Source organism: Sinocyclocheilus rhinocerous, unplaced genomic scaffold (assembly GCF_001515625.1).
Source record: "Sinocyclocheilus rhinocerous isolate Xijiao unplaced genomic scaffold, SAMN03320098_v1.1 scaffold968, whole genome shotgun sequence".
In the NCBI taxonomy this organism is placed as follows: Eukaryota; Metazoa; Chordata; class Actinopteri; order Cypriniformes; family Cyprinidae; genus Sinocyclocheilus; species Sinocyclocheilus rhinocerous.
Window position 1 is genome coordinate 57358 of NW_015662082.1, and position 26328 is coordinate 83685.

Consider the following 26328-nt stretch of genomic DNA (forward strand, 5'->3'; position numbering starts at 1 on the left):
TCAGCTGGCTAATCAGAGCAGACTGCGCTTGTCAAAAGAGGGGGCTTTGTTGAAAACTACGTGTTTGAGAGAGGCCGGTAGATAGAGGACCTACAATAATGTACAGTATTTGAAAAATAATGTGTTTTTTGAACATTAAAGCATGTCAACATATTCTGTTATACCAAATACACAAAATAATGATCTTTAAAATAGCATCATATGACCCCTTTAAAGTCAGGGGACAAACACATTGTAAGTGTACCTCAGGAAACATCATAAAATAAAAAATGCAATTCATGACCCCTTTAGACCAGTGCAGATTTATTAGTGTTGATTTAGTTGAATTTAATTATTCATTACATACCGGTATTCCCTCTCTTGCAAGAGTTCAACAGGGTCCAGACCCTGAGGCTTTTGAATTGGTGTGATGCGATTCTGTTTCTGCTGAAGCTGGATGATGAGGGAGGGCTGGCCTGGTCCTGGTGGTGGCTGAGGTTGGGAGGTGAGGGAGGTGCTGGGCACAGGTTGTGTGCCAGTGGGGGCCAGCAGGGGAGCTGGAGAGGGTCTGCCACTGGGAGCTGGGGCCAACAACTTCTGTTGAGCGCCGGGGGTCTCTGAACCTTGACCTGAAAATAAAGGAGATGCTCTTTGTGAACGTCTTGTGAGATTTATCAGAATGTCATGTCTGTCAAAGAAATGCTCCTGAATGCAAAAAAGCATTAAGCTTCCAGTCATCCATAATGCTGTTGTCAGTACAATCAATATAATGCGCCATTATGAAACAACATAAGTAATCTCATTTATATTTCAGAAGCCCATTGTCATTAGGATTTTTGATCGTACTCAAAGAGTTCATCAAAGCTGCTGTTGACGGTTTTAAGAGTTCAAAGCACAGTGTGAACTGATGGCCACCTCTGATCTGAAAAATCTTTACAAGGACTCATATGACCTGCTTCAAGCCAAGTTCAATGCCTTTAAAGAAACTTCATAAAGGGCATGCAATCCTTAAATGAGAACATAAACACAAGAAATGATACAAGAGCATGTTCAGAAGAAAAATAAAGTTTCTGGATTTCTGGCTGGATACAATCAATCAGTTGCTGAACCTGCCATGAGGGCATTCAATGTCCCTAGTCATTTCATATTGTGAAAAAAAATGCAGTGAAAATGTCAATTGACCTGAGGTGGTGCTTATTATCTTCGACAAGTACAGCCAATAAGCAGTGCATCAGAATTAAACCAGGCTGACTCACCAATCAAGTTCACTTGAAAAGAATGATCTTTAATTTGTGTGAACTTCAGTGACTTTTCCATGCAGATCTAGCAATCAGTGAAAAAATGTACTGTCATTTGAAAGCATATTTATTAGCCAGGGGATTTAACCTCTGTAAGGTTGCCTCTTGGCATTTGTTTAAAAGTCATTTTCAAAGTTTAACTCATATGGAGCATTATTACCATGTTTATGTGCACAAGAATATTATATATAAATATGAATTTGCTCATATTTCAGCAGTATCTGGAGCAAACAGAAAACAACACTACATTACAAACAAACATAAAAAGAAATTAACAAATCAATATACAGATGGATAAAAAGCACTGCAAAAGTCTCGTTTTCAGAAAGGTTACTGGCTTACATTCACAATTCATCTTTTGAGTCGACATAAATGTTGACATAAATAGTACATGTACAGTATACAGAAATATTCCAATAGCATGTTAATGTCTTTTTCAGGCTTAACCAGAATATGTACCCTTGAACTGTAAGACAGGCTGCACAAAAGCATCTGTGACTGGAAGACTGTGTATGAAATTTCATATTTTCTGTCGACCGGAAATATGTCATTTGATCTAGTGTTGGTTGGGTAAGCACACATGTAAACAGGCCCCTCAGCTATCACCAGTGTTGTTATTGTAAACATAAACTATTTTCATTAATTTAAAAAAATCAGAAATAAAATAAAATATAAATATTAGATGAAAATGTAAAATTGACCATCTGGCCTGACACGCTGTGGTAGGCTCCAGCATCTCCATGGCCTTTCAGAGCATAGGTTTGGAGAATGGATGGATAGAGGAAAAAAAACTAAACTAAAATTTGAAATGTTGCCTTGGCAACTAACTAGGAAAAAAAAAGAAAATTTGAAGTACTACAATTACTGAAACTAAATCTGAAATAAAAATAAATTAAAAATAAAACATAATATTTAAAAAAAAAAACTATTAAAAATAACAAAAGAACATAACAAAATTAATAAAACTTAAACTAAAGTTAAAATGAAAATATAGAAATAAAACCTAATTCAATATATTTCCAAGAACTAAAATAGTATATCAATAATTCTAAAATTATTCAGTTGATGGCCATAAATTTTGCTTCACTGTGCCATTAGGTGGAATGTAGAGATGCAACTGCTTAAGAATAAATACATCCCACACTCACCTTCAGGCCATGGTTTTGGCCCAGAGCTCTGGGTATGAGTCTGCATTACTGGAGAGGGACATGGGCCTGTTGCAGGCCCTCCATGAGTCATTGGCATACCTAGCGAAACAGCACAAGATTGAATAATAATTAAGAAAATTGCATTAAAAGTATTCCTTACAAGGTGACGGATTTTGTATAGAATATCATCAGTTGCAATCAGCCTTAAAACATCATAAAAATACAAATACAAGAAAAAACTGCACAACTGTAATTTGGACTGCACAAGGACTTGGACTTATTGACTAACACCGAAAATGACCATAAGTATAATCACCTAGAGGTCTGTTGTAGGGGCCAGTGTTGACGGGCTGCTGCTGCATGGTGGGGAGGCTCCTCTTGCCCTGCACTGCTAACTGCAGATTTTCAGGCAGAGGCTGACCCCGGCCCAGGATCTTGTACGCCAGGATCTGAGCCCTGAGTTGCTGTAGCTGAACTGGGCTGAAGGCAGACTGACCCCTGGCTTGCTGTACCATCCCCTGTGGATCCATGGGCATCATGGGTGACTGACCCTGAGACATTTGCGGTGGGGTCGGCCCTCCTCCTGACATAGGGCTAGGCACATGCTCTGGCACCTGGCCCATTGGCGAGGGATGAGGGGACATGTAGCCTAAGAAGCACAAGCAGAAAAGATTTATAAAGTTTATTGGTGTCAAAGGTGTCATTTAAAAGTGCACTCCTTTATTAATCACTGCCACAGAAAAATTATTTTATTTTTCTGTTGTTGTTTATTATTATTATTTTTCTGTCCGTCTTTTGTCTTTTTTTCTTTTTGTAGAATAAATCAATTTCAATAGGAATCAACATGCTTGGGAGTTCTGCATAAGGGTGAAAAAGTTCCCCACAGATTTCACTCAGGTTCAAGTTGGCCATGCAAATTTACCACATCAACCAACAGAAAGCTGCTTGGTTTGAAAGTTACTGAGCTGTGCTTCATGCATCTCTACGTCATTGACAATGGTTTCTTTGCTTTTTTGCCCACTAAATATTGCCGAAATTTCATTAACCACTGACCTCACCTTTACACCGTGCCTACACCGGGATGCGAAAGCTGTGCCTTGTGGCAACAGCTTAAGGCTGTCTACACTGAATGCGACCGTTGCAAACCATTTGTACTTTGTGTCAGTACGTGATAAATAGAACGAGGCATCAGTTTACTGTCGGGCATTTGTCATGTCACACCACATCCAGTGTAGACAGCGTCACTGATTATAATGGGTTCTACTGTCTTTTGTCGCGTCGCATCGTGCCGCTCACGTCCAGTGTTGGCTGTGTTAGGCTACCATCAACAATTCAATAAACTTTTAAACTATATTTCCGTTAAACAGTCCATTTATGTTAATTGCAGAACCTTTAATTATGAACATTTATAGATATATTTAGGACTGTAAAAGGTACATATCAGAGAATAGTTTGAGTGAAGAGAGTAAAGTACAAAGATCTTAAACACTGTCAAATAATCACCTTAATTACCTCTGAGGCCAATGTAGACTTATCCTCCTTCAATGGCAGAAGAACAAGAGCCTCTTTTGGTGAACTGAACTATAGTTATGGTTAAAATAATAACCGCTGAGTGCTTTGTTATTATATTGTAGCCTATATGTAATTGTACCTTGACTGTGTTGATCCATAGGGCTCTGTGGAGGACCCATGCCACTGTGCAGGGATCTCATGCCCACCCCCTTCATTTGTCCATAGTGCATATCCTCTCCCATCCCCTTCTCATGCATTCCCTCCATAGGCTGAACAGAGGCAGGAGATTAGTCATACATGCTGCTGGCATACTGGCAACTTCAAACATACTGCCTGAAAATGAACCTACAACAGTACTTTTTCATTTATTTATATGCATTTTTCTGTTTTGCATTTACTGGACAACTATTGATCAATTTTAATATAATCAATCCCAAAAGTCATCCTCTACCTTATGCATTGGGTGGATGTCCTGTGAATAGTCTCCAGCCCCTTGGCCCTGCATAGCATGCGGGACACTTGGGGGCCCTGGACTGGGACCCATCATGCTGTGTACAGAGCCAGGAGAGGGGCCGGGTCCAGGGCTGGGCCCTAGGATGGGCCCCGGAGACAGGGCAGCACCTGGTGAGGGACCAGCATGGGGTATCCCAACCGGTGGTTCGTTGGGGGTGGACATCTATCGACTGAGAATCTGTGGGAAGGAGGGACAAAAACTTGAACCTACTGTTAATGAGGAGACAGGCCAGCACCTGGTGAGGGACCAGCATGGGGTATCCCAACCGGTGGTTCGTTGGGGGTGGACATCTATCGACTGAGAATCTGTGGGAAGGAGGGACAAAAACTTGAACCTACTGTTAATGATAGTCTCACTATTGTCCAAAATACCAAACATTGTTTGACATCCCAAATGACTACGTTTTTCATTTGCTAAATAAAATATAAAATATAAAGCAAAATAATAAAAAGTTAATTATATTTAAAGTCAGACATATTTTATGAAAAAGCCACTATCAATTATATTAAATTAATATATATTTATATATTATATACATAATTATATTCTATAATAATGTGGCAAGTTGCTACGTTGTTTTTTAAAGCAAGTTAGGCTAATAATTTAAATTAAATTCTGATTATTAATATATGAAACTATGCACAACATTTGTCATCTTTTATAATAAAAAAGCAGTAAGCCAAGAGAGGCCGTGCATTACAGTCTCTTGTGTCTTATTGCATCATTATATATAAATAACCTGAAACCAAGTTCTATCATAATAAGGAAATATATCTTGTATTGCGATATTTCAGGAACCACATTTTTGAGAAATGAATGTCTTTTTCCTGCCCTGGAAAACAGAATTTTAAACTTTCCTGAATTTTACATGTTTTCCATGACTGTGGGAACCCTGACACTTATTATGAAGTAGTACCAAGAGGGAAAAAGGGTTAAACAATTTTTATTAAATAAGTTACATTTATATCTTAATTTTACTTTATTATTATCATTGATGACAATGATTACAATAATAATAATAATAATAATAATAATGAACTCGCCCACACACATAAGCATACATTATTAAACAACTTACATTCGTTTTCTAACATTACTTTATTGTTAAATTGCTTTATTATTGTTGCAGGTATTGCTGGTATTAAGAAGAACACTCGCCCGCTCACATAAAAGAAAGAGAGGCCTGAAATAGAGTTGATTAAAATGTATGCAAAATCTTCCAGTGTTATTTGCATAACAATGAGCCGCGCTGATCTCTGACACGCCCACCCGAGCAGCCTCTGGAAACTAGCAGGATCACAAGACGCCAATGACGGTAAAGGGTTAAAAAATAAATAAATAACATGCACGGGGTCAGATAATGATAATGGTACTCTTTTATCATGTGAAGGCACGTTAACATTTAATTACACACTCTATTGAAAATTACAGTAATTATTCGTATCTATGAACGATTTGAGTTCATTCAGGCAAAACTATCCAAACGGAAAAACTAGGAATAAACAATGAATCCATTGTGAAATGCACAAATGCGCTCGGGCAGGCCTATGCTTACTGTCCAAAGCAAAATGATGAAAACTTTAAAAAGCAACCAATAATTAGGAGTGGTCAACGTCACCCGTAATATTATAAGAAAACCGCTTATTTAAAAACAGAATAATTGCAATGAATCAGTAAATGCACATATAGCTCGGCGCAGGGGTGTAATTTGGAGAGAGTTGCTCTGATCATGGCTTCCTCGACCTGCTGTCATGACCGTCTCCCCCTCACGCCATTGCAGTTTCCTGAAATCTCAAACTTTCTGGGACCTTCCCACCACATCGCACTACCAATGCACATTTATAACAGCCGTTCATTTTCCTGGCATTACAAACAGTTTTGCATTCTTAGAGAAGCAGTTTATTCACCTGCATTTATGTTGTCAAAGTTAAAATCAAGCAAGCAGTAAAGCCCCGTCTCAGATAATTGAGCAGCAGCTCGCTAACCGTCTGTACAGTTATGTTAGCATGCTAGCCCGCGACATTTTATCTGTAAAAATGCCCCTAACAAAATGCTGCCCACTGACATATATACATCAGTATAAATGTCCAAGCAAAGAGTATTTAAACTCAATTACCTTCTGCGAGGTAAACAACACAAATAAAAGGTCTAGCACATTATTTCAGCTTCAAAAATATGACTGCCATATGTTGGTCCCCTCCCCCTCTGTTTTGCTGACAAGTTGAAGTTCGCGTTTTTTAGTATTTTGACATTTCTGATTCGTTGAGAGCGCCGGAAATACAGTCGGCTCTGTCGTGTAATTGGCTGAGTAACACATCGATCACCTCGTGGTATGTTTAGGGGCGGGGCTTTTCAAGCACACTTTCGCTTCACAGCGCCGAAGGTGCTGGAATTCTCGCCCGTCCGCCGGGGCGTTTGGGGACACTAGCTCCAAAATGATCATGTTTTCACTCGCTCACAGGACTGACTGTGTTGTATTCACGGCCTGTGTGAGCCCATATTTATCTGAGGCGACATGAACAGTTTTTTCTGTTACTACACTACGGATGAAGTGACTCCATGCATTGCATTATAGGTTGCATAAGCAAGTTGTCTGTAAAACAAGTGTGATAAATGAAAATGTATCTCGTACTTAAATTAGTCGTAACAACAATTAAGTCATTGTTGGACCGAAAATTTACTCCCAGTGAAATAAAAACTCTTCTGCTTCTGATTGGTTCATACACATGGGAGGCAGTATCTGATTGGTCTTATCACTAAAGCCCACCCCACACGTAATCATAACCACTTTCAGCGTCAAAACCTTCTTAATTAGAAGGACTACTATTCCAATATCACCATATTTTTGCATATCATATGGGTAACGAATGTTAATACTAACATTAAACGAATCCCTCATGTTCCTGAATGTCAGCTTATGTGGCAAGGTGTCACATGTTTATAGATTTCACAGTTTATTAATTAATATTTGTTGGTCAAAATGGTTTCTTTTGGACGTTACTTTTTACTTTTTAAGTTATTTTGTATTTCCTTTTTACTGTTTAAAAATGATCTGAGAAAAACCTATAATAGGCTGCTTAATGTGTTAGATGTAATAGAGTGTTTAACGTGTAGGTTTTACGTGTAACTCAGTGGTTCCCAATCCTGGTCCTGGAGAACCCCCAACACTGCACATTTTAGATGTCTCCCTATTTAACCACACCTGATTCAACTCATCAGCTCATTAGTGAAGACTCCAAGACAGTGATCCTCAAATCTGGCTCGCGAGATCCACGGGAACCATTGGTGTAACTAGTAGATCTTTTGGTGTAAAAAGTGTGATAAAACTGTAGTTTTATGATGTAACCACAAGAGGGAGCCAGTGCTTAAGAATTCAATAAGGTTCCAGTCTAATCCATGCAAATATAGCTACGAGTCAGTCAACAGGCAGTTCATGCGTTGACATTAATACATTGTAACTCATTTATATAATAAGTAAATTAATGATCTAATTTGCTAACCAATTTACCAAATTGCTGTACCATCATTCATTATTACCATCCAATAATGCACATAAATGTGCAAACAAAATGACCTATTATTAAAATAATAATAATAAAATAAACATAGTTCATATAGTTATTGTTTAATACAGTAGATTTCAGATTTTCTGTACTGTGTGAAAATAGCAACAACAATTAATCTACATTTACAATCATGTTCTTGGCATTTTTTTTTTCTTAGCATCTTAAAATACAGGTACAGATACAAGTGGTGTTGAGTGCTTGAGAGATGAAGGTTAAACCACAAAGCTCTAAAAACAACAGTATCAGTGCTGTCATAGTATTACTATACTGCTGTTTAGCAAAACAAGAGGGCTGACTATATTAGGTTAAGGTTTTCTGAAGATTTTCATACCTTTTTCCCCCTCCAGAACCAATGTTCTGATTGGGTAAGCCAATATAGACAATTTGCTAATACAAAAATATCCGACTGGCCCTCAGTTGTACCTGAGGGACTTATGCAAATCAGTTTGCATTCTATTGTTCTGAATGAAATAGTTTCTATGGATTTATATGGATTTATTTATTGGATTTATTGGTAGCTTTTAATACTAAGTGAGTGAGCTGTCTAGTTTATTGCACTTCTCTTGTGTTGTTACTGCTGAAGGTTGAAGGTGTTAGGTATAGAAAGTAGTAGAAAGTTGGTTTAATTTATAACGTAATTGTCACATAAATTGTTTAGACTGAAAAAAGCTGATTGTATCTTGTTTGTTATGATGAAATCAACATTGTATTCTAGAATCCTTCACATTTATACAAAGTCAAGATTAACCTGATCTACAGTATTAAAATTAAAATACTTAAATAAACAGAAATGTAATTTAAACTAGTTATGATTAGATTCTTTGTTTTAAACAAACAACAAAAAAATACTTATTTCCTTGCTAATACAAAAATATTTTTGTATTAGCAAATAATTTCATCATAACAATTAATTATACTAATTATACAGTTAAAATATCTAAAATGTACTGAAATGATACATTTGTCTTTTGGGTAGTAATCATGTATTTACAAATTGTAACAGCAGTCCTGACAAAATGTAATTTGGGTTGCAGTGTAACCTTATCGCCCATCAGCTTTCTCTGACACCTGGCTGATGCTATCAGGTGAGATAGGCATGTTGTTGATTGTGACCTGTTGGGATGACAGATTGTATTCTTATGGCTGTTTCTCTTATCAAGTCAATTCCAACCGCACGGTAAAACAAATGGCTCTTTGTCACACAGGTGGAGATTTTATTTTCACTGCGCACACAGAGTAAGCATAGAACATGATTCAGGGTTTTTCACAAATAAATAAATACAAATAAAAAATAATAATTAAACAGCTAAGGCATAATTGATTTTTGTCCAAATGTTTTAAATATATACTGCAGATTATATAGAGATATTTGACTGTATTTGCAATCACCTTTTAATATAAGAGATAAATAACCACAAAAAGAATACAAAATCACAAATAATTCAAGATGTAATGTGCAGTCTGTAATGTTTGTATGGAAATAACATTGTAACAATGTATTCTTATACTCAGCAAAGCAATTAAGCGCATACCGATGACTTTGAACTAATCCATTAATATTGTTCCATTTTCTCAATTCTGATCAACAATAGGCAGATAAGTCAAATGAATCAAATCAAATCTTGTTGGACTGCAAGGCACTAACTAAAGGTTGTATTTGAATAGCCTTTGGACAGGTAAACAAAGTGTATGGTTTTGGCTCTGTCTCTGCTTCCTTTCCTCAGTAATCCTTTATGTTCTTGCCATTTTCAAAAAAAGAATGTGTGCAAGGTTCCTGAATGTAAATGCATCCAAATAAAGCCTCCAAACAGCCTGAATGGTTAGTGCCTCCACTTCAGATTCACTGGTCAGGAAAGACCAGACCAGTGTTCAATTGACATGGAAAATGACTGGACAGTGGTTTCAAAATCAATTTGCCTTAAAACCATTACCCCCTCCGTCTGCCCACCATGAAATTTGCCCACTGTCCAAATTAGGGCATGCGTAGTCGCCTAACCTGTACTCATCCTATAGTCAGGTGATCAGTCACTATACATATTTGAATTAGTCAAATATGTTAAATGACACTTAGCAGCTTAACGCCAAGTGATTAAATCTCAAATATGCCTTTCAACTACCAGCTCAAATGAGCACAACAGTATAAACGCATATAGGCTTTTAGCTTTATGGAAATTGGCCTTATAATAACAATCCCATGTGCATTACAATAGGCCCAAGTGTTTTAACAAATGTATTGTATTCACAAAGAGACAATTTTAGCTCTTGCGGGCGTCGCATGAACACATCGGTTATTACAGTCGCCACGGCAGTATCGGCATTCACCACGCTCTGTATTTGCACAGTGGCCACAACTAAATATATACATATATATATATATATCATAGATTGGAGCGGCTTTCATGGGCTGCTTTGGCTAATTGCCTGTGTTTTCCAGGTGTGACCCAACCAAAGGCACGTTATATTTAGTTTTACATGTGACATCTGTTTCGGGGGCTTGTTTGTTTTGTACGTGGTGCTGTTGCTATGCTGAGCGTCCCAGGTGGATAACTTTCCTTATTAAGCCTTTCGTATTTAAATAAAGCCACGCGGCAAAGGGGTCTGTTGTGAGCCATTACACTTTTGAATTTTGTGTTATTGACACCCAATATGCCTAAAACAAATATCAGTTTGTGGAGGATACTTAAAAGTTTGAATATACTCGTGTCATGTTTCAATGCACGACACTCACTGGAGCCAGGCCCTATTGTTTTTCAGGCATAAGTTGTGGCCTAATGAACTGGAGTTATTTTTATCATCCTACAGACACTATATATGTCTGTTCTTGTGAAAATAAAACATCCAGAGATACAAATGAACCTGTCAAGCACCTCTAAATCTGACTTCTTCAATCTAAGCAGTGTCCGTTTTGTCCATCCATGGCAATAAGCGGTTTCTTAAAGATCCCTCTTGGCCAATTGGCTACATCCTTCTCTTTTTATCTTCCACATTCTCACCAGTGTTTATTCGCTCCTCTGTCATCCCATTGAAAGTGGAACTCAGCCAGATTGATCCGCAGGTGTGGGACACCTTCCATCACTTGACCCTTTAATTTCACTGCTACGATACTCGATTTGCAAACCCTGGGATTTTTAACAGGCTCTTGGGACCAGCATCTGATAAAGAGCAGCGCTGGAAATCTTTTTCCAAGATGGTGCGGGATTCCAGAGGGGTCAAGATAGGCTGGGGGGAAGGAAGCGCTGTCAGTGAGGCCTCTTTGTAGTTGCCTTTGTTGCAGGTGTTCTGCCACTCACTATTATCCTCTGCTGTCTATTCATCACGCATCACCTGCGTGACATCTGCTAAACTAAGACACATTACTATCAAGGAAGAGACTCTGCACTAAAAATACAAAGAATCTACAAAATTAGGTCCATGATTTCTTGTATCTTTTCTCTCTGTGGACCATAAAAGAAAATATTTTTAGAAATGTCTCTGTGTTTTTAAACCCTATAATGGAAGTCAATGGTACCAACATTGTTCAAAATAAAAAAAAATTCATGTCCCACAGGGAAAAAAAAACGTTTTTGTGTGAACTAGGCTGTTCTTTTAACATTTAAAAGCAGGGTTACAAAAAGTGACTAAACTGGTCACCAAAATATTTAAAACTGTAATGAATTATCGTATGATACGATACGATACGATACAATATACTTCATTTTCCCTTTAGGGAAATTTTTCTTGGGCTTAATGTATGCTGCATTTTCAAATCACACAATAAATACATAGCTAAATCACATATGTCTCACATAAACAATGCCATACTGGGGAGCAGAACATGTAGACGGGTATATCAGGCTTCATATTGCACAACTGAAAGACCACTATTATTGTGCAAGTAGTTGCTTCATAAACCAAAAAAAAAAACAGTAATAAGTAACAATAACCAGCAATAAATAAAAATAAATAGTATAAAACAATAAATAGTGATTGACAGTGATTTTAAATCTACACTAAAAAATGCTGGGTTAAATGCAACCCAGCGTTGGGTAAAATATGGACAAACCCAGCGATTGGGTTCTTTTGACCCAGCAGTTGGGTTAAATGTTTAACCCAACCTTCTGGGTAGTAACCCAACAGTTGGGTCAAAACAACCCAATCGCTGGGTTTGTCCATATTTTACCCAACACTGGGTTGCATTTAACCCAGCATTTTTTAGAGTGTATATAGTCGCCATTATAAAGAAGTAATTTCTTGCAAGCTGTGATGTCTGTTTTGCGAATAAATAACTGTGAACCGGTTAAGTCCGTTAAAAAGAATCATGAATCAGTTTCAAACTCAGGTTTGAATCAAACTCGCGGAGAAAAAAAAATCTAATATTTAACAAAAATTGGTTGTTGTTTAACATAGTGAGGTTCGGTTGAGATGTTGAATCTATTGTAATGCAATCTTTGACTAACAGGTAGGTGACATTTTGGAACCACAATATTTTTAAAGCACACATATTCTTGCAAAATGGATATTTATATAGCACAAATATAACCAGGATCACTACAATGGCAGTCTCAAATAAGAAGTTGCCTCTGAACTTTTTTTTTTTTTTCATGGTTCTATAATTTGTCAACTAAAATGTCTTTTGACTCCTAAATGTTTAATTTTAGGAGTAAGTGACTTCCTAGTCATTTTCTTTAGTCTGGAGTCCTGAAAAGAGTGTGTTGACTTTACTGTCTTGCTTCAAATCACGATGAGCTTGGCCATTTAAGCTCACAATGTGTTTTTAACTTGTCACACTGAATACTTTCAACTCCTGAGGGATGATGTCAGCAAAATACCTGACTACCACCAATGACCAACAGGCATCTGCGAGTAGTTAGAGCTACTTTATTCTCACACCCTTAGTGTTGTGTGTGTGTGTGTGTGTGTGTGTGTGTGTGAGACAGTAAATGTTAAATTGTCAGCACACACGCTATAGAAATTAAAACAAATCTGTGTAATATCTTGATATCTTGAACATCTGCAGTGTACATACATACATGCATAAGAACAAAAGCAATTGCACATCCTGTCCGGCCCTCTAAGGACTTCTGCCGGATTAAGATATTGTTTTCAGAGAGTAAGACAGCGCAGGACCGGTCAGTGTCTTTGGCCGTTCTGAACCATGTAATGAATACAGGCCATTGAGGAGGAGTTTTGTGCATTAGCTAGTCATATCAGTGGAGATCTCAGGTTTTCAAAACACTTTAGGATGACATGAAGCCTGTGGTATGTGAGAAACAGTTTTGGCCTGACTTTCTATCTTAATTTGTCAGTCTCATATTCTCAGTGGCCAAACGCTGATGGCCATAAAGGAGCCTATTGAATCATCAAGACACCAAATGCATGGCAGTAAAAGACAATTAATACACGATTGCACTCTGGTAACAAGTAAACCAAAACCACTCTGAAGAAGGCAGATCTGTCGTGTCATTGACAACTTGAACTAGTCTGCCTTTTCCATGCCACATACAGTAAACATTGACCTTTTCCCTCTTTCATGCTATGCCTGAGTACACAGGCGTTGCGCTCAGTGGTATGCAACGGGCTTATCTGACAGGCATGCTTTGTCAGACCCATGTGATTTGATACAATGTCTCTGGGCTTAGTTCGTTTTAGCAGTAATGACAGATTAGTCCCACGTAATTGCCTCTCAATTGACTGTAGACATAACAGTGCTTGCCTTTTTCTGACAGAAGCTCAGATGCCATATATGAAGGCGTAGTGAATAAGTTAAGTGTTTACCCCTCTAAACTCACGATTCAGGTATTCCGCTCAGCTTTGTTGAGCTGCCACTGCCAGAATGACAGCTGCCCCATCTGTACAACACCCACTTGAAACAAATTTGGCATATGACTGATATGAGTGATTTGTGCTTCTCAATGGAAGGTGTTGCAAAATTAATACTTTCTCTACCACATTCTGCTGATTGACAGACTTGGATAGAGTTCACATTCTGTGCTTCATTTGTTGACCTAAATGCAAGCTGTGGGTGCACCTGTGTATAGTTTATCATTAGTGTTTTATCTACTGAATCTAAAATATGTTTGTCTGCGGTTGATTGCTTAAAGAATTAAATAATGAGTTATGTTGAATGTTTGGAGATTTGAACTTCTTTGAGCCTTTTTTGCTGTTTTATTGATACTTACTCCCTCATACACTGTAAAAAATGATTTTCAAAATTGTAAATAAAACAAAGATTATTAGAGTACTTTTTACAAGAAAATATTTCAGTTTTTAAAATATATTTAAATTTTTAATTCAGTGTGTTATTTTGTCATTTATTTGTAATTGTTGAAAGCTTGGTCATTTTCTGTTACAGCACATCATATTACTAAATATTTGTATTGCATTATGATATAATAGTGTAAATGGCTAGCGATTGACTCATTTGTCTAATCTACATCACTGTATAAAGTGGTAACCTGCAAGTCTTACCTTAAAGAACTTTTTTTTCTACCTGATTTAACATTTGGTTTTGTTGGTATAAATTAATGTATTTAGGTTTATTCAGTAACGTTAACATTTTCACTTAAAAATAAAAACTGTTAATTTAGATATTATCTTTTTTTCAATGCATACATTATGTTGCATTATGTTGCAATATTATACTTTACAGTTAGTGCTAAGTGCTTGTTTATCAATGGCACAAATAGATATATCAGCATTATAACTGTGACAATAAACAAAAATAATTTTAGAAATTATTTAAAGATAAACTCTGAGCAGTACAAATAAACGTACTAATAAACAGCCAATATGCTAGCAATATGCATGCTAATAAGCAATGAGTTAATAGTGAGAATTGGTCCACAATAAAAAAAAAAGGTGTTATCAAAAATTCTTGTTTCAGTATTGTTTTAAAATGTTGTATTATTATCAGCTATCATCTGTATTAATATCAGTTTAAGGTCTGTTGTAATTGTAAACTGCGCAACCTTTTACTTTGCATAAGATTCTATTAAACGGTTGACATAATGTACAGGTCAGGGTCAAATCCATGAAGTCACAAACCAAACACAGTGCACCCCCATCCTTCTCAAGCTGATTATCTTTTCCTCTCCTTTTACCAAGCAGCAACATCACCTCACAGCAAGATCTCATGTGTCCAAACTCCAAACAGTCCTTATGAGCTTTTCTCTTGCCTTTCAATGGCCGTGGCGCTCTACAAGTCTCAACTTCACCTGGTAAGTGTGCACAAACAGAGAGAAACTTCCCCTGATTGTCTGATAACAACAGATCTGCTCTCCACAGATGTCTGATTCAAAGTTTACGCTGTCAAGATTTTATCATTAATCATATCGGCCCCATTACACACATTACTTTTATTTCTCATTCATCACAATTTATTACAGGCGGCAAATGCAGGATTGCACTGACTTGTTGTTTCCCAGTCACTGATCCAAGTAACTCATCTACAATGTTTTGTTACACTTTATTTTAAGATGTCCTTGTTATAGTGTAATTACGCAAAGAAGTATTGAGTAATATTAATTAACAACATGCACTTACTGTAGGCTTAGGGTTTGGTTTAGGGTTAGTTATTTGTAACTATGCAATTGTAATTTACTGTTATTACTATAGTAAGTAGATGTAACATGTAACAAATATATTCAGTGGGTATAGAATAGAATCAGCCCTTTAAAATAATCACATTTTGTTGCTTTGCAGCCTGAAATGAAGACAGACACCGTTTTTGTTTTATCCAGCTGGATTTACTCAGTGCAACTTATAGCATCCAAGGATCACTCCCTTGTGTCAGTATTTTGTTGAAGCACCTTTTGATTTAATTACAGCCTTTAGTCTGTTGGGATATGTCTCTACTTGGTGTTGAGGCCAAATAATTCAATTTTAGTCTCATCTGCAAGTTGTTATAAATTGAGTAAATCCAGCTGGATGAAACAAAAACTTTTCCGTCTTCATTTCAGGCTGCAAAGCAACAAAATGTGATTATTTTAAAGGGGGGTGATTCTTTTCTATACCCACTGTAAATAAAATGTTACCCAACGTTTATTTATGGTTATGTATTTATGTATGCATGTATTAATTAATTAATTAATTCATTCTGCCTACACACCCACCCAAAACTGCTGAAATAGATTAGACATTTTTGCCTAGCCCACAGATGTCAAATACAAATTTTAATGATAAATCCTACTATGAAATAATTTATGCTGACTGTCAAACTCTTGTCAGATTAGCTGTGCTTGGTTATTTGAGAAAAATGGTCATTATGTGTTATTTTACTTTTTTATGTAGCTTATATTTTTCTTGTAGTGCATGGAGTGACATAAGACCCAGAGTCAGTCACATCTACATTATTCCCGTACAGTGTATTAGCGCTGCATTCATTAACTCTCAGTTCACACAGAGTTCACTGTGCGCTGGCAGAACCGAGGAATCGTGGGTCACAGGAGCTGACTTTCAGTTAAACCACTGTGTGGATGGACCTAAAATGCTAATGTAGAACTGCTAAGAATTGACAGTCTCAAGAGAAACATTGAGCATTAGCACAGTGCTGAAAATGAGTGATCTGGAATGTTTGGTGATCGCATACGAGTCAATGCAAGTCCCCCAAGAAATCACAATCCGCTCATGGAAATGAAGGAACCCAATCCAAGAGTGCTTAGACAGGCGCCATTTTTTCTAAACAGTGATTAAGTTCTATCAAATATCAGCACGGATCTTAAGTGCTTTTCTGATGAAAGGTCTCCCGTCTTGATCTTCCTCCTATAAACTTGTGAAATAGGATCTTTCAAGTACTTGGGTAACAATTAAACTCTTGAAAGGTAACCATTAGACAACTCCAACACACGCTGAAGCCTCTTTACCTAACCTTTTTTTGTAACTTTATTTGTTTGCCCCTCAAGCCTCATTCACAAGATTTCACTGACAGCTACATAGACTGGAATTTGTGGCAGTTGATCCAGTAACATAACAACAGTACTTTTTTTAACAAAGCAATGTCTAAACAAATGTCTTTAAATGGAGTGGTTCGGTAACCCGGGCAGGCCTCATTCGTTCCTCGGGCAGCAATTACTCCCCATAGACTTTGCTAATCCTGAAATATGGACCTGTGACTAATGTTGGAATTTAGCAAGAAATCAGCTCTTGTTTCACGAGGCTTTATTGGAATAAAGCGTGATGCAGTTCCTGTGATGAATGGGCCCAGGCAAAGTGACTGGGCTGGGCCTCTGCCTCCTTGTCTTTCACTATCACTTTAGTGCTAGTGCTAGTGCTGATTGGAAGTTTCACAGAAGCAAGCCTCTTCAGCTCATTGCCAAAGAGATAAGTTGTCAAGTCAATAGCAATTCCATACAACGTGCATCTGAGATATGCTGGATGTGTTTGCTTTTAGAAGAGGCATAAAGAGCTTTTTTCTGTTCAGTGTCCTTGAACCTAGGCTTCTGTAACTATAACTGAGGTGGATGTTGAGAAAATATTTTATTTTGTGTTTATTTTGAACTGGCAAGACAATAAATAACAACATTCTGTGAAGAGAAAAACATAAATATAAAAATTTTATGGAATTTTAAGGGAAATCACAATGCACATATTTTTAAAATGTTCACAATATATGGTCACATTAGCAAAATTTTAAACCAAGTAACTTTTAACCAACCACTTTTAAACCAAGTAGCTTGTTTAAGTTTCTCTTAACGCGTTTGTATGGTGAAATCTTTCACCCTCACACAGAATTCCTGATCTTGTGGATTCCGATTTAAATTCGCTGAACAATGGTAAATGTGGCCACACCTTAAGTTATGCGTGCTGTCAGTTTCTTTATTGTTACTGATTTTTTTATAGCTGTTTCTTAACTGATACAATGACAGCGCTGTAACTGTATAGAAAGGTGACCCTTTGAAAAGTGCAAATGTAGGCAGACCTACAATATCACAGTAAATGCTTTGAAGAAAACAGTCATTTTTCCTGAAATAACTGACATGACGTGTACTGTTTTGGCATTTTTCATCCAAAGTGACTCGAAACTTTGTCTTTCCCTCAAGGGCACAAAGATGGCAGTTACCAGATTACTATTACATAGCACTGGACTTACTTTGAACCTCAGATGTTCAAATATTCGATTACTGTCACATTATTGATAACTGCCTTTGGAAGTAAACAAATGTATTTTTTAAATAATGCAGGTACTTGTAGTACTGTTAATTATCAGAATTTTTGTATAATTTATTTGGTAACACTTTACAATAAGGTTCCTTTAATGTTAATGTATTAACTAACATGAACAAGCAATGAACATGTATTACAGTATTAATTTTTGTTAATGTTAGTTAATGAAAATACAGTTGTTCATTGTTAGTTCATGTTAATTCACAGCGCATTAACTACTGTTTACAAGCACAACTTTTGATTTTAATAATGCATTAGTAAATGTTGAAATTAACATTAACAAACATTAACATTAATAAATGCTGTAGAATTATTGTTCATGCTTAGTTCATGTTAACTAAAGTAGTTAACTAATGTTAAATAATGAACCTTATTGTAAAGTGTTACCATATATTTAGTATATTATTCATGTCATCATTTATTTATTTTTATCTAATTATTTACAGTATTGGTAATTGGCTTGATTTGTTGACCAAATTCATGTTTTTCAGTAGAACTTAAAATTATAATTATAATTGTATATGTAAACATGTAAATCTTTTATTTTTTAAATTGACAGTCGCTCAGTTGTTAGGGGGAAAAAAGGAAAAATGTCTAGGATTATGTTACATCAGGTTCATTTTATGCTTAATATTTACTGTTTATTTTTTGTTTACTGCAACTACCAGTGGAGTAAAAATAAATTTCTCAGAAAGGTGTTAGACACCTTGACCTTGTATTTACGCATCCTTGAAAAAAAAAAGCATAATAGCTGAACAATGAACTGAACAGCTAAGCAGTGTTTGTTGGTAAATACTGATTTCTGATAAAGAAAATTTACCTCTTAAAAAGGTCTGTTATAAACAAGGGCTGCCTGTATTTGTATAGACAAACTTTATAATCTTGTTTCAAAGATAAACTGTAGCCGATGACAAAACAACACATAACATGAAAGATGATTCCAGTGCTGCAGTTTTTCCACTAGTTATCAGTTATGTCAGAATTATAGTAGTATGATACAGTATATCAAATAGTATACTATAAATAATTCCTTGTAGCCATATTCAATTTATTTACATACTGAATGTATTAAAAGTTATATATTCAGTGTAGTAGTTTTACTGAAAAAAAATAATTATTTGGAGAAAAAAAGAATTTGTCTAGTTAAAAAAAACAAAACAGACACTGCAACTTTAATTCATTATTTCTCTTGCATGCATGTCATTTCACTAAACATATAAGTATATTTCAACCAAAAATGAATGCCACAAAATATACCTCAGCACAGCTTGATATCATTTGGCCTTTTATAGACCATTTCAAGCCCAAATATGAACTCTAGGAAGAATTAATAATTCCCCAGAGTCTGCACTCCTATTGAGGAAAGAGAGTATGTTCTATCATTCCCAAAGTACTTTAGCATATTTATGGCTGATGTTCTGTTAACATTTTTCATACCATCAGTAAGACCAGCGTTTCTCATTGTGCTACACAAATCATGCATTGTATTTTTTTCAATATTAATAATATTACACTGCATATAACTGCCTGCTATTATTCCTTCAAAAATTGCATAGTCATTATAGACTCAATTAACTAGTGAAATTGCCACAAAGTGCTGAAATTGTGGTTTTGCTAAATGTTTTTTTTTCCTTCAGTGTTTTGCCTTTAAACCTCTTATGTGTCTTATCTAGCAGCTGACTGAGCACTACAGAACACCGCCTGTATTTATCTCTATGTTGTGTTTTCTGCTTTGATCCTGAATTACATTTTGCACCCCTACCAGCACAGGTGTCAGGGCAATCGTGAAAGTAGACAGAATCGCAGGACACAGCTAAAACACCCACAAACAAAATGACATAATGCCACCACACGGCCTCTATCACTAACACACTGCATGCACGGATGTAGAGATCTTCAAAGCCTGTCAAATGTCTGGACTGGAATGCCTTGTCACCCTTACGGAACAAAATATATATGTGAACATACTGCAAAATATAATGTGATATATTACATAATACATTTCCAAATGTGGGAAACTAGTGCTAATATACTGCAATGTATGCATTGAGTCATTGACCATGTATAGCTATATATTGACAAAAATAGCATTGCATGTAATATTCATAAAGTTTTATCCTTTATTGTGCACATATATTGCACATACATGTTCCCATATAAATGTGAATGTATGTACACACATATATGCACACATTCGAGTTACAGCAGATTTCTAGTTCCCAGCATGCTTTGCTTCTGACTGTTAAAGGAGAGTAAATCTTGAAACTAAGTGTTATTTCATGTGTTTTGCTCAATATTAATATAGGGGGAGATCTGTTTGTGTGATTTTGGGGTTTCCATTGTGCTGAAGAGTAGAGCCTGTGGTTAGGTTGATGACTGGCCAAACACCAGTAAGACTATATATTACTCTATTTAAAAAATAATGGCTGTGCACTCTTCTCTTTGCTAAATACTTTAGTACTTGCAGGTGTGCTTGTGCTGTTGTTAATTAGCTATATATGATGTCTATATATGTGTGTATGCTGCATGAGTAAATATATGTGCAATATATATATACACATGCAGTACCATATCTTATTACATGTACATCTATATGTTATTAAGTGTATTACTGAGTATAAAATTACATATATTATCAAATATAATTAAATATATTGGTACATATTTTTCAATATATGAAAGCAGCAATTCCTTATGTATTAATCAATATATTGTAATATATTAACACAATATATTATTCTGTATATTTTCAATAGCATTTATTATATTGATCATTCATATATAAGGAAATATATTTTCTTTGCGTAAGGGCAGAGCTGCAGTGCAGCAGGTACCTTTACAAGAGCTCACATTCACTGCTCAAAGCACAAGGAAGAGGAGGGTTCATGACTCGGCCATGGACTTGACAGATGGAGTTGGTCTCTGTGCACTTCTTTGTGTCTGATTGGCCATTTTCTTTCTTGAGAAAGTCCCTGCATTTTTTCAGTGATGGTGTATCTGTCGCAGCAATGAAGCGTGGCAAAATACTTTCGGATGCAGGTGTTGTTTGCTGCATTTTGGCACATCAGAGAAGTTACCTGAGAAACTGTTGATCGAATCATAAGATTCTGACCATAAGGGATGAAAATTCACGCCTCTGTTAACAAGATGGAGGCGTTTTGATCTTAAACATTGCTTATATGAGCATTAATTTTTGTGTCAGAATTGCAGTCACCCATGATGCATGTGATCAATGAAAGTGGCCACCTAACCTTACATTATCTCTGTTCTGTATCATTTCTCTGCTATATTATCAAATCTTATCTGCACTATTATACAATGTGGGTTAATGCCCGTATATTTAGACTTTCTATTGGTCATCTGGGGAAAGTCAGCACAATCTTTCCCGTCAATCTTGTAGCTTATAATATTCTGTAGTTGACGTGATTCCAAAAGATACAGACGCAACTGCAACTGACTCACTTTAGATGTTATCTCAGTACTCTTGACTGCTTTAAATCATCACACCATCATCGCAATGAGCACCTGTATCGTGACGGGACACATACGCCTACACGTTTACAGCTTAAACAAAGAGTTTTTGTGTGACGTGGTTTAGACCAGTCTAAACTGTTTCTCAAGCTGATAAAAATGAAACTGCTTTTGTGAAAAAATCTACAGTCCAGGTAGACACAATAAATGCTGCAGTGGGCCTTTGAAATCCTGCACTTTGAGGTGCGGTGTGGGTAAGATGTCACACATTTTGAGAGCACATGTTCCGTATGGTTGTGCGATTTGGCTTAGAGGACGTGCACATGAGTCTCGACTGCCTGCTGTGTGACGGATGGTCTGGTATTTCTACATGAGAAAGATCTGCATTTTATTGATGGCTTGATGGGTCCTCTCCCCCTTCCTCAGCAATGTGTCATGAGTATGCATACTTGCACCTTTCTCCTAAGCCCACCCATATTGTTAGAAATACTGAGTAATTTGAAGTTTTCGATTTTTTTTCCTCAATCACTCTCTTAATAGATTATTCTGGCAAATTCTGAGACATGAAAATCAGTGTTGTGTTAGCTGCTTTACAACGGTAGTTTGATAAACTATATACAAGCTACTCAATTTGAAGTAACTAACTACATTGATGCTACCTAGAAAGGGATAGTTCACCCAAAAGTGAAAATTCTGTCATTATTTACTCACCCTCATGCCGTTCCAGTGTGACAATGTCTCTCCTTTCAGTTACTCACCAGCACTGATTCAGAATGGTAGGATTTTTTTTTTAGAGCAGGTGCTCTGCATTTCCACTAACCAGGTAAATAAAAGAAGTATGTTACTGCAGGAATGAGAAAGACCTGCTGAAATAATAGCATTGACTTTTGGGTTGGTTGCCACCGTTTTATAGAAAGGTGTATGGATCTTGTAATCTTTATGACTCTTTTGGACCAAATCCTTTTAAAACTGTGCAGTAAGGCCTGTGGATGTATCCAGGCTGTTTGGTTTCATAGGTGTTAAGGGTTGACGAAATGAGCAGGGTGTCTCCGACATATGAGAGATGATATTTTGATGGAGTTCGCATTTGAGATTGAAGGACCCAAGAGGCTACAACCTACAGGTTCACTCTGAAAGAGTCAAATAACCTGTGGCCTCGATCCAACATGTCTCCAGGCTGAAACGGCGGCCTCCTCAAGTTACATGGTCTGTGGAGAGTAAAACAGCCATTTCTCCATTACTAACCATATTCAAAGCAGTGCGAGTTGGGACATAGACAGCGCCACGGTAGGTGCCCTAAACCCTAATCTTCCTCATCTTCAGGTGGTCAACGCCTCTGAGGAGACCCATCTGTACTCACACTCACCTACTTCACTAGCTTTGATGAGACAAAGTGAGAATCTAAGAGGTGCCGGTGGATTGGAGATGGAGATGGAGAGTGAGCATCATCCTCAAGGGATGGATCTGTCTTTCTGTAGAGTCCCGTGAACTTCTTTTTAGTATCAGGTGCATTGTCTTGGGAACCCCAGCTGATGTTCTGAAGTGGAATGAGTTTGAAATTTCCCACATTAAAAGCACTAAGACCAGGTGGCTCGCCATTATATGGCCATGCTGTGTAGAACTAAATCAGTTTGCATGTCTTTGGACTGGAATTCTGGAGGCCATTTGAACACAAGTCATTTTTTTTTTACCTCAAACCATGGCTACTTTTAATCAGAACTGTCAACAAATGCACATTTTTCACTCATCTGTCTGAAGAACTTGGCATGTTTTCTGCTCCTATCCAGCATGTTTGATCCCAACAACTGTATTTAAAAAAGAAAGGGTGCTGTAATATACTTCACTTGGTGTAGGAACTGATATAAAAGAGATGGTTTTGGCATTGTGGGTTACAGTGGGTACGGAAAGTATTCAGACCCCCTTAAATTTTTCACTCTTTGTTATATTGCAGCCATTTGCTAAAATCATTTGTTAATTTTTTTTCCTCATTAATGTACACACAGCACCCCATATTGACAGAAAAACACAGAATTGTTGACATTTTTGCAGATTTATTAAAAAAAAAAAACTGAAATATCACATGCTCAGTATTTAGAGTAGAAGCACCCTTTTGATCTAATACAGCCATGAGTCTTTTTGGGAAAAATGCTGAATACTTTCCGTACCCACTGTATTTACCTTTTAATAAATCATGCACAGTGTTATTAATCGATCAACATTTCTGTTTCTTCACATGTGTTTTCACTCCCTAACTGATCATCTTCTAGCATGACAAACTTCATAGTTCTGCGATTGTCAGATCCAGTGTGCTCTCATCGACCCATGTGTTCTGACTTGGTTACAGTAGTTAGATGCTTGTGTGGCATGAGACGGCTGCACTTGTTGAAGAGGCTTTCTCAGAAGTCCAGGAAACAGAAGAAGCTGTAGCTGATGCTCAGGAAATAACATGATGAAGAATGTACGTACAGGTCATGCCCGAAATAAGATTTTGTTTGTACTGTGTAATGCGATTAGAGGATTTTTAAGTAGTTTTGCACGCAAATGATGCTAGAGCTTTTCTCAAAATGAACTTAGACATGTTTGTAGTCACTTTTAACCCGCTGATGTCAAGGTGATTTTTAGTGAATGAATGAAGTCAGTTTACCTTAAGGTCACACGTGTCCAAGCAGAGTAACCGCAGATGTAGTTCATCAAAGAAAGGTTCCACATGCTTTGAATTATTTTTCTTTTTAAATATACAGCTTGTACAGTTTTTTGTTTTATTGTGATTGATTGCCTGAAGTCAGATGTGCCAAGAGGTAAACTATGACACCTTCTTAATCTAGCAAACTGTGCATCATTTTTGTCACATGACCTTATACAGTAAAGTATAGAAAACAGCCTATCATGTACAGCTGCCTGTGATTGAGATACATGTGACAAAAGTGTAAAGCAGTGATGACCCTTTGAAAGATTAGGCATGTAGCCCATCAGATTTTTCAAATTTGTTATCTGTTCCTCCACTATATGAGCTTTAATTGCACGGAAAATTCATTGCCACTTAAAAAATTAGGCTCAGTGATTTCATTTATTTGCTCAAATATAAATCTAATTGGCTCAAATTCACATATGAATGAAAATCAAATGACGTAAATAACCTCATTGGTTCATGTGTGTCACATAACTTTGACATTTTGAGAAGTTTAATAGATGCATTGCTAATCAAATTTGTATGCAATCCCATTCAAAAGTTTTTTTTTAATCCAGCAAGGACCCATTAAATTGATCAAATTGCCAGTAAAGACATTTATAATGTTACAAAAGTATATATTCCATATAAATTATGTTCTTTTGAAATTTCTATTCATCAAAGAATCCTGGAAGTATCACGGTTTCAACTAAAAATATGAAGCAGTTTAAGTAATTAAGCAATTATAAACATAAAAAAAGTTGTTCAATGATTTGATTTGATTTGATTTGATTTGAGTCAGTAGTCACTTAAATTTCAGTCTGTTCTTCATCTAAAGTGATCATATCACCTCAGAAGACGTGAAAAAAAAACATTCTTCAAATATCTTCTTTTGTGATCAATAGAAGAAATCATCTGCGTTTAGAATGGCATGAAGGTGAGTAAATGTTGACAATTTTCATTTTTGGGTGAACTATCGCTTTAACACTTAAGAACATTTGTGTGACAATTGAAGGAATAAGAGCAAAAATGTTGACTTTTATATATATAAAAAAATCCTGCCTATGTTTTCTAAAATACCTTTCTAAATACCACCCCAAGTGTGTTCCAGTCATTATGAAGCTGAATAAAGGCCAAGGCTTTCTGAGCTCTCCAGCCCTGCAGGGAAGGCCTGGCTGACTTTGATACAGCTGGTATACTATCAGACAGGTAGTTGAGAGGATTTAATGTGGAACAGTTCACTTTCTATGGCAGTGAACCTGTTGCATACAGAGGAGAGAAAGAGATGTAAGATGAATCCAGGCAGATCACAGTATGGTATGGGAAAGTCAGCCAAAACATGGGAGAATGGGTTTCACGGATCCTTAAAAGCTTTGAATTTATCCGTGTGAACAACTGAAACAAAGGTACGACACGCATTTGTAATTTTCTGATTTATTACGGAAAACGCTGATGATAAAAGCAGCAGTTTAGCTGTGTCAATTATGTCTATGAAAAATCCTTCTTTCAAACTGTTTTTTTTTTTAAACGTCATGAATCACTGTTGTCAAAGGGACCAAATGCTTGTCTGAAGTCTTGCTAATTTCTTTATTTTTTGAAGATAACGTGCATTTCACGCTTGTTAGGAAAAGTAAAAGCCTGGTGTGTGACGGCATCCCTGAGAAAAAAAAAAAAAAAAAGAAAGCTGAATGAAAACAAAAACACTCCTGCAGGATGTGTGACAGCTCTCACCTCCGAACCCAGCAGTTGCTCGCTGGTTTCAAATCACCCTAACGACCACATAATGACCTCACTTGAGTCACCTGCTGCTGTGACCAGGCTTGACCTGGCATCTCTTCTGGAAAAAAATCTGTAGCCTTTTAGAAATGCCTCACAGAAACTATGTGGACTAACATGCTATCTCAGCCGCTCGTTTTCCAGTTTAGTTTTGGTACATTCTAAGGAATCTTGGCATCCCAGTTGTGTTAAATTAAAATAGGTTATAGTTTTGTAGTAAACTGATAAGGAACTCAAGTATACAATGGAGCACATC

General features: G+C 36.6%; 1 protein-coding gene across 4 annotated transcripts in view; it reads right to left on the bottom strand.

Annotated features, from left to right (window-relative positions):
• The window catches only part of LOC107727446 (probable global transcription activator SNF2L2), a 50260-nt gene extending 43606 nt beyond the window's left edge, over window positions 1-6654 (bottom strand). For 2 of the 4 annotated variants that reach the window (XM_016537322.1, XM_016537319.1), the window contains exons 1-5: window positions 4389-4624; window positions 4077-4206; window positions 2742-3074; window positions 2426-2524; window positions 347-608 (exon numbers count right to left, since the gene is read on the bottom strand). In XM_016537322.1, the coding sequence (XP_016392808.1) occupies window positions 347-608; window positions 2426-2524; window positions 2742-3074; window positions 4077-4206; window positions 4389-4613 (1049 nt within the window). In that variant the 5' untranslated portion in view covers window positions 4614-4624. The other 2 variants (XM_016537318.1, XM_016537321.1) reach the window with 2 other exon arrangements.
• Between the last annotated feature and the right edge of the window lie 19674 nt (window positions 6655-26328).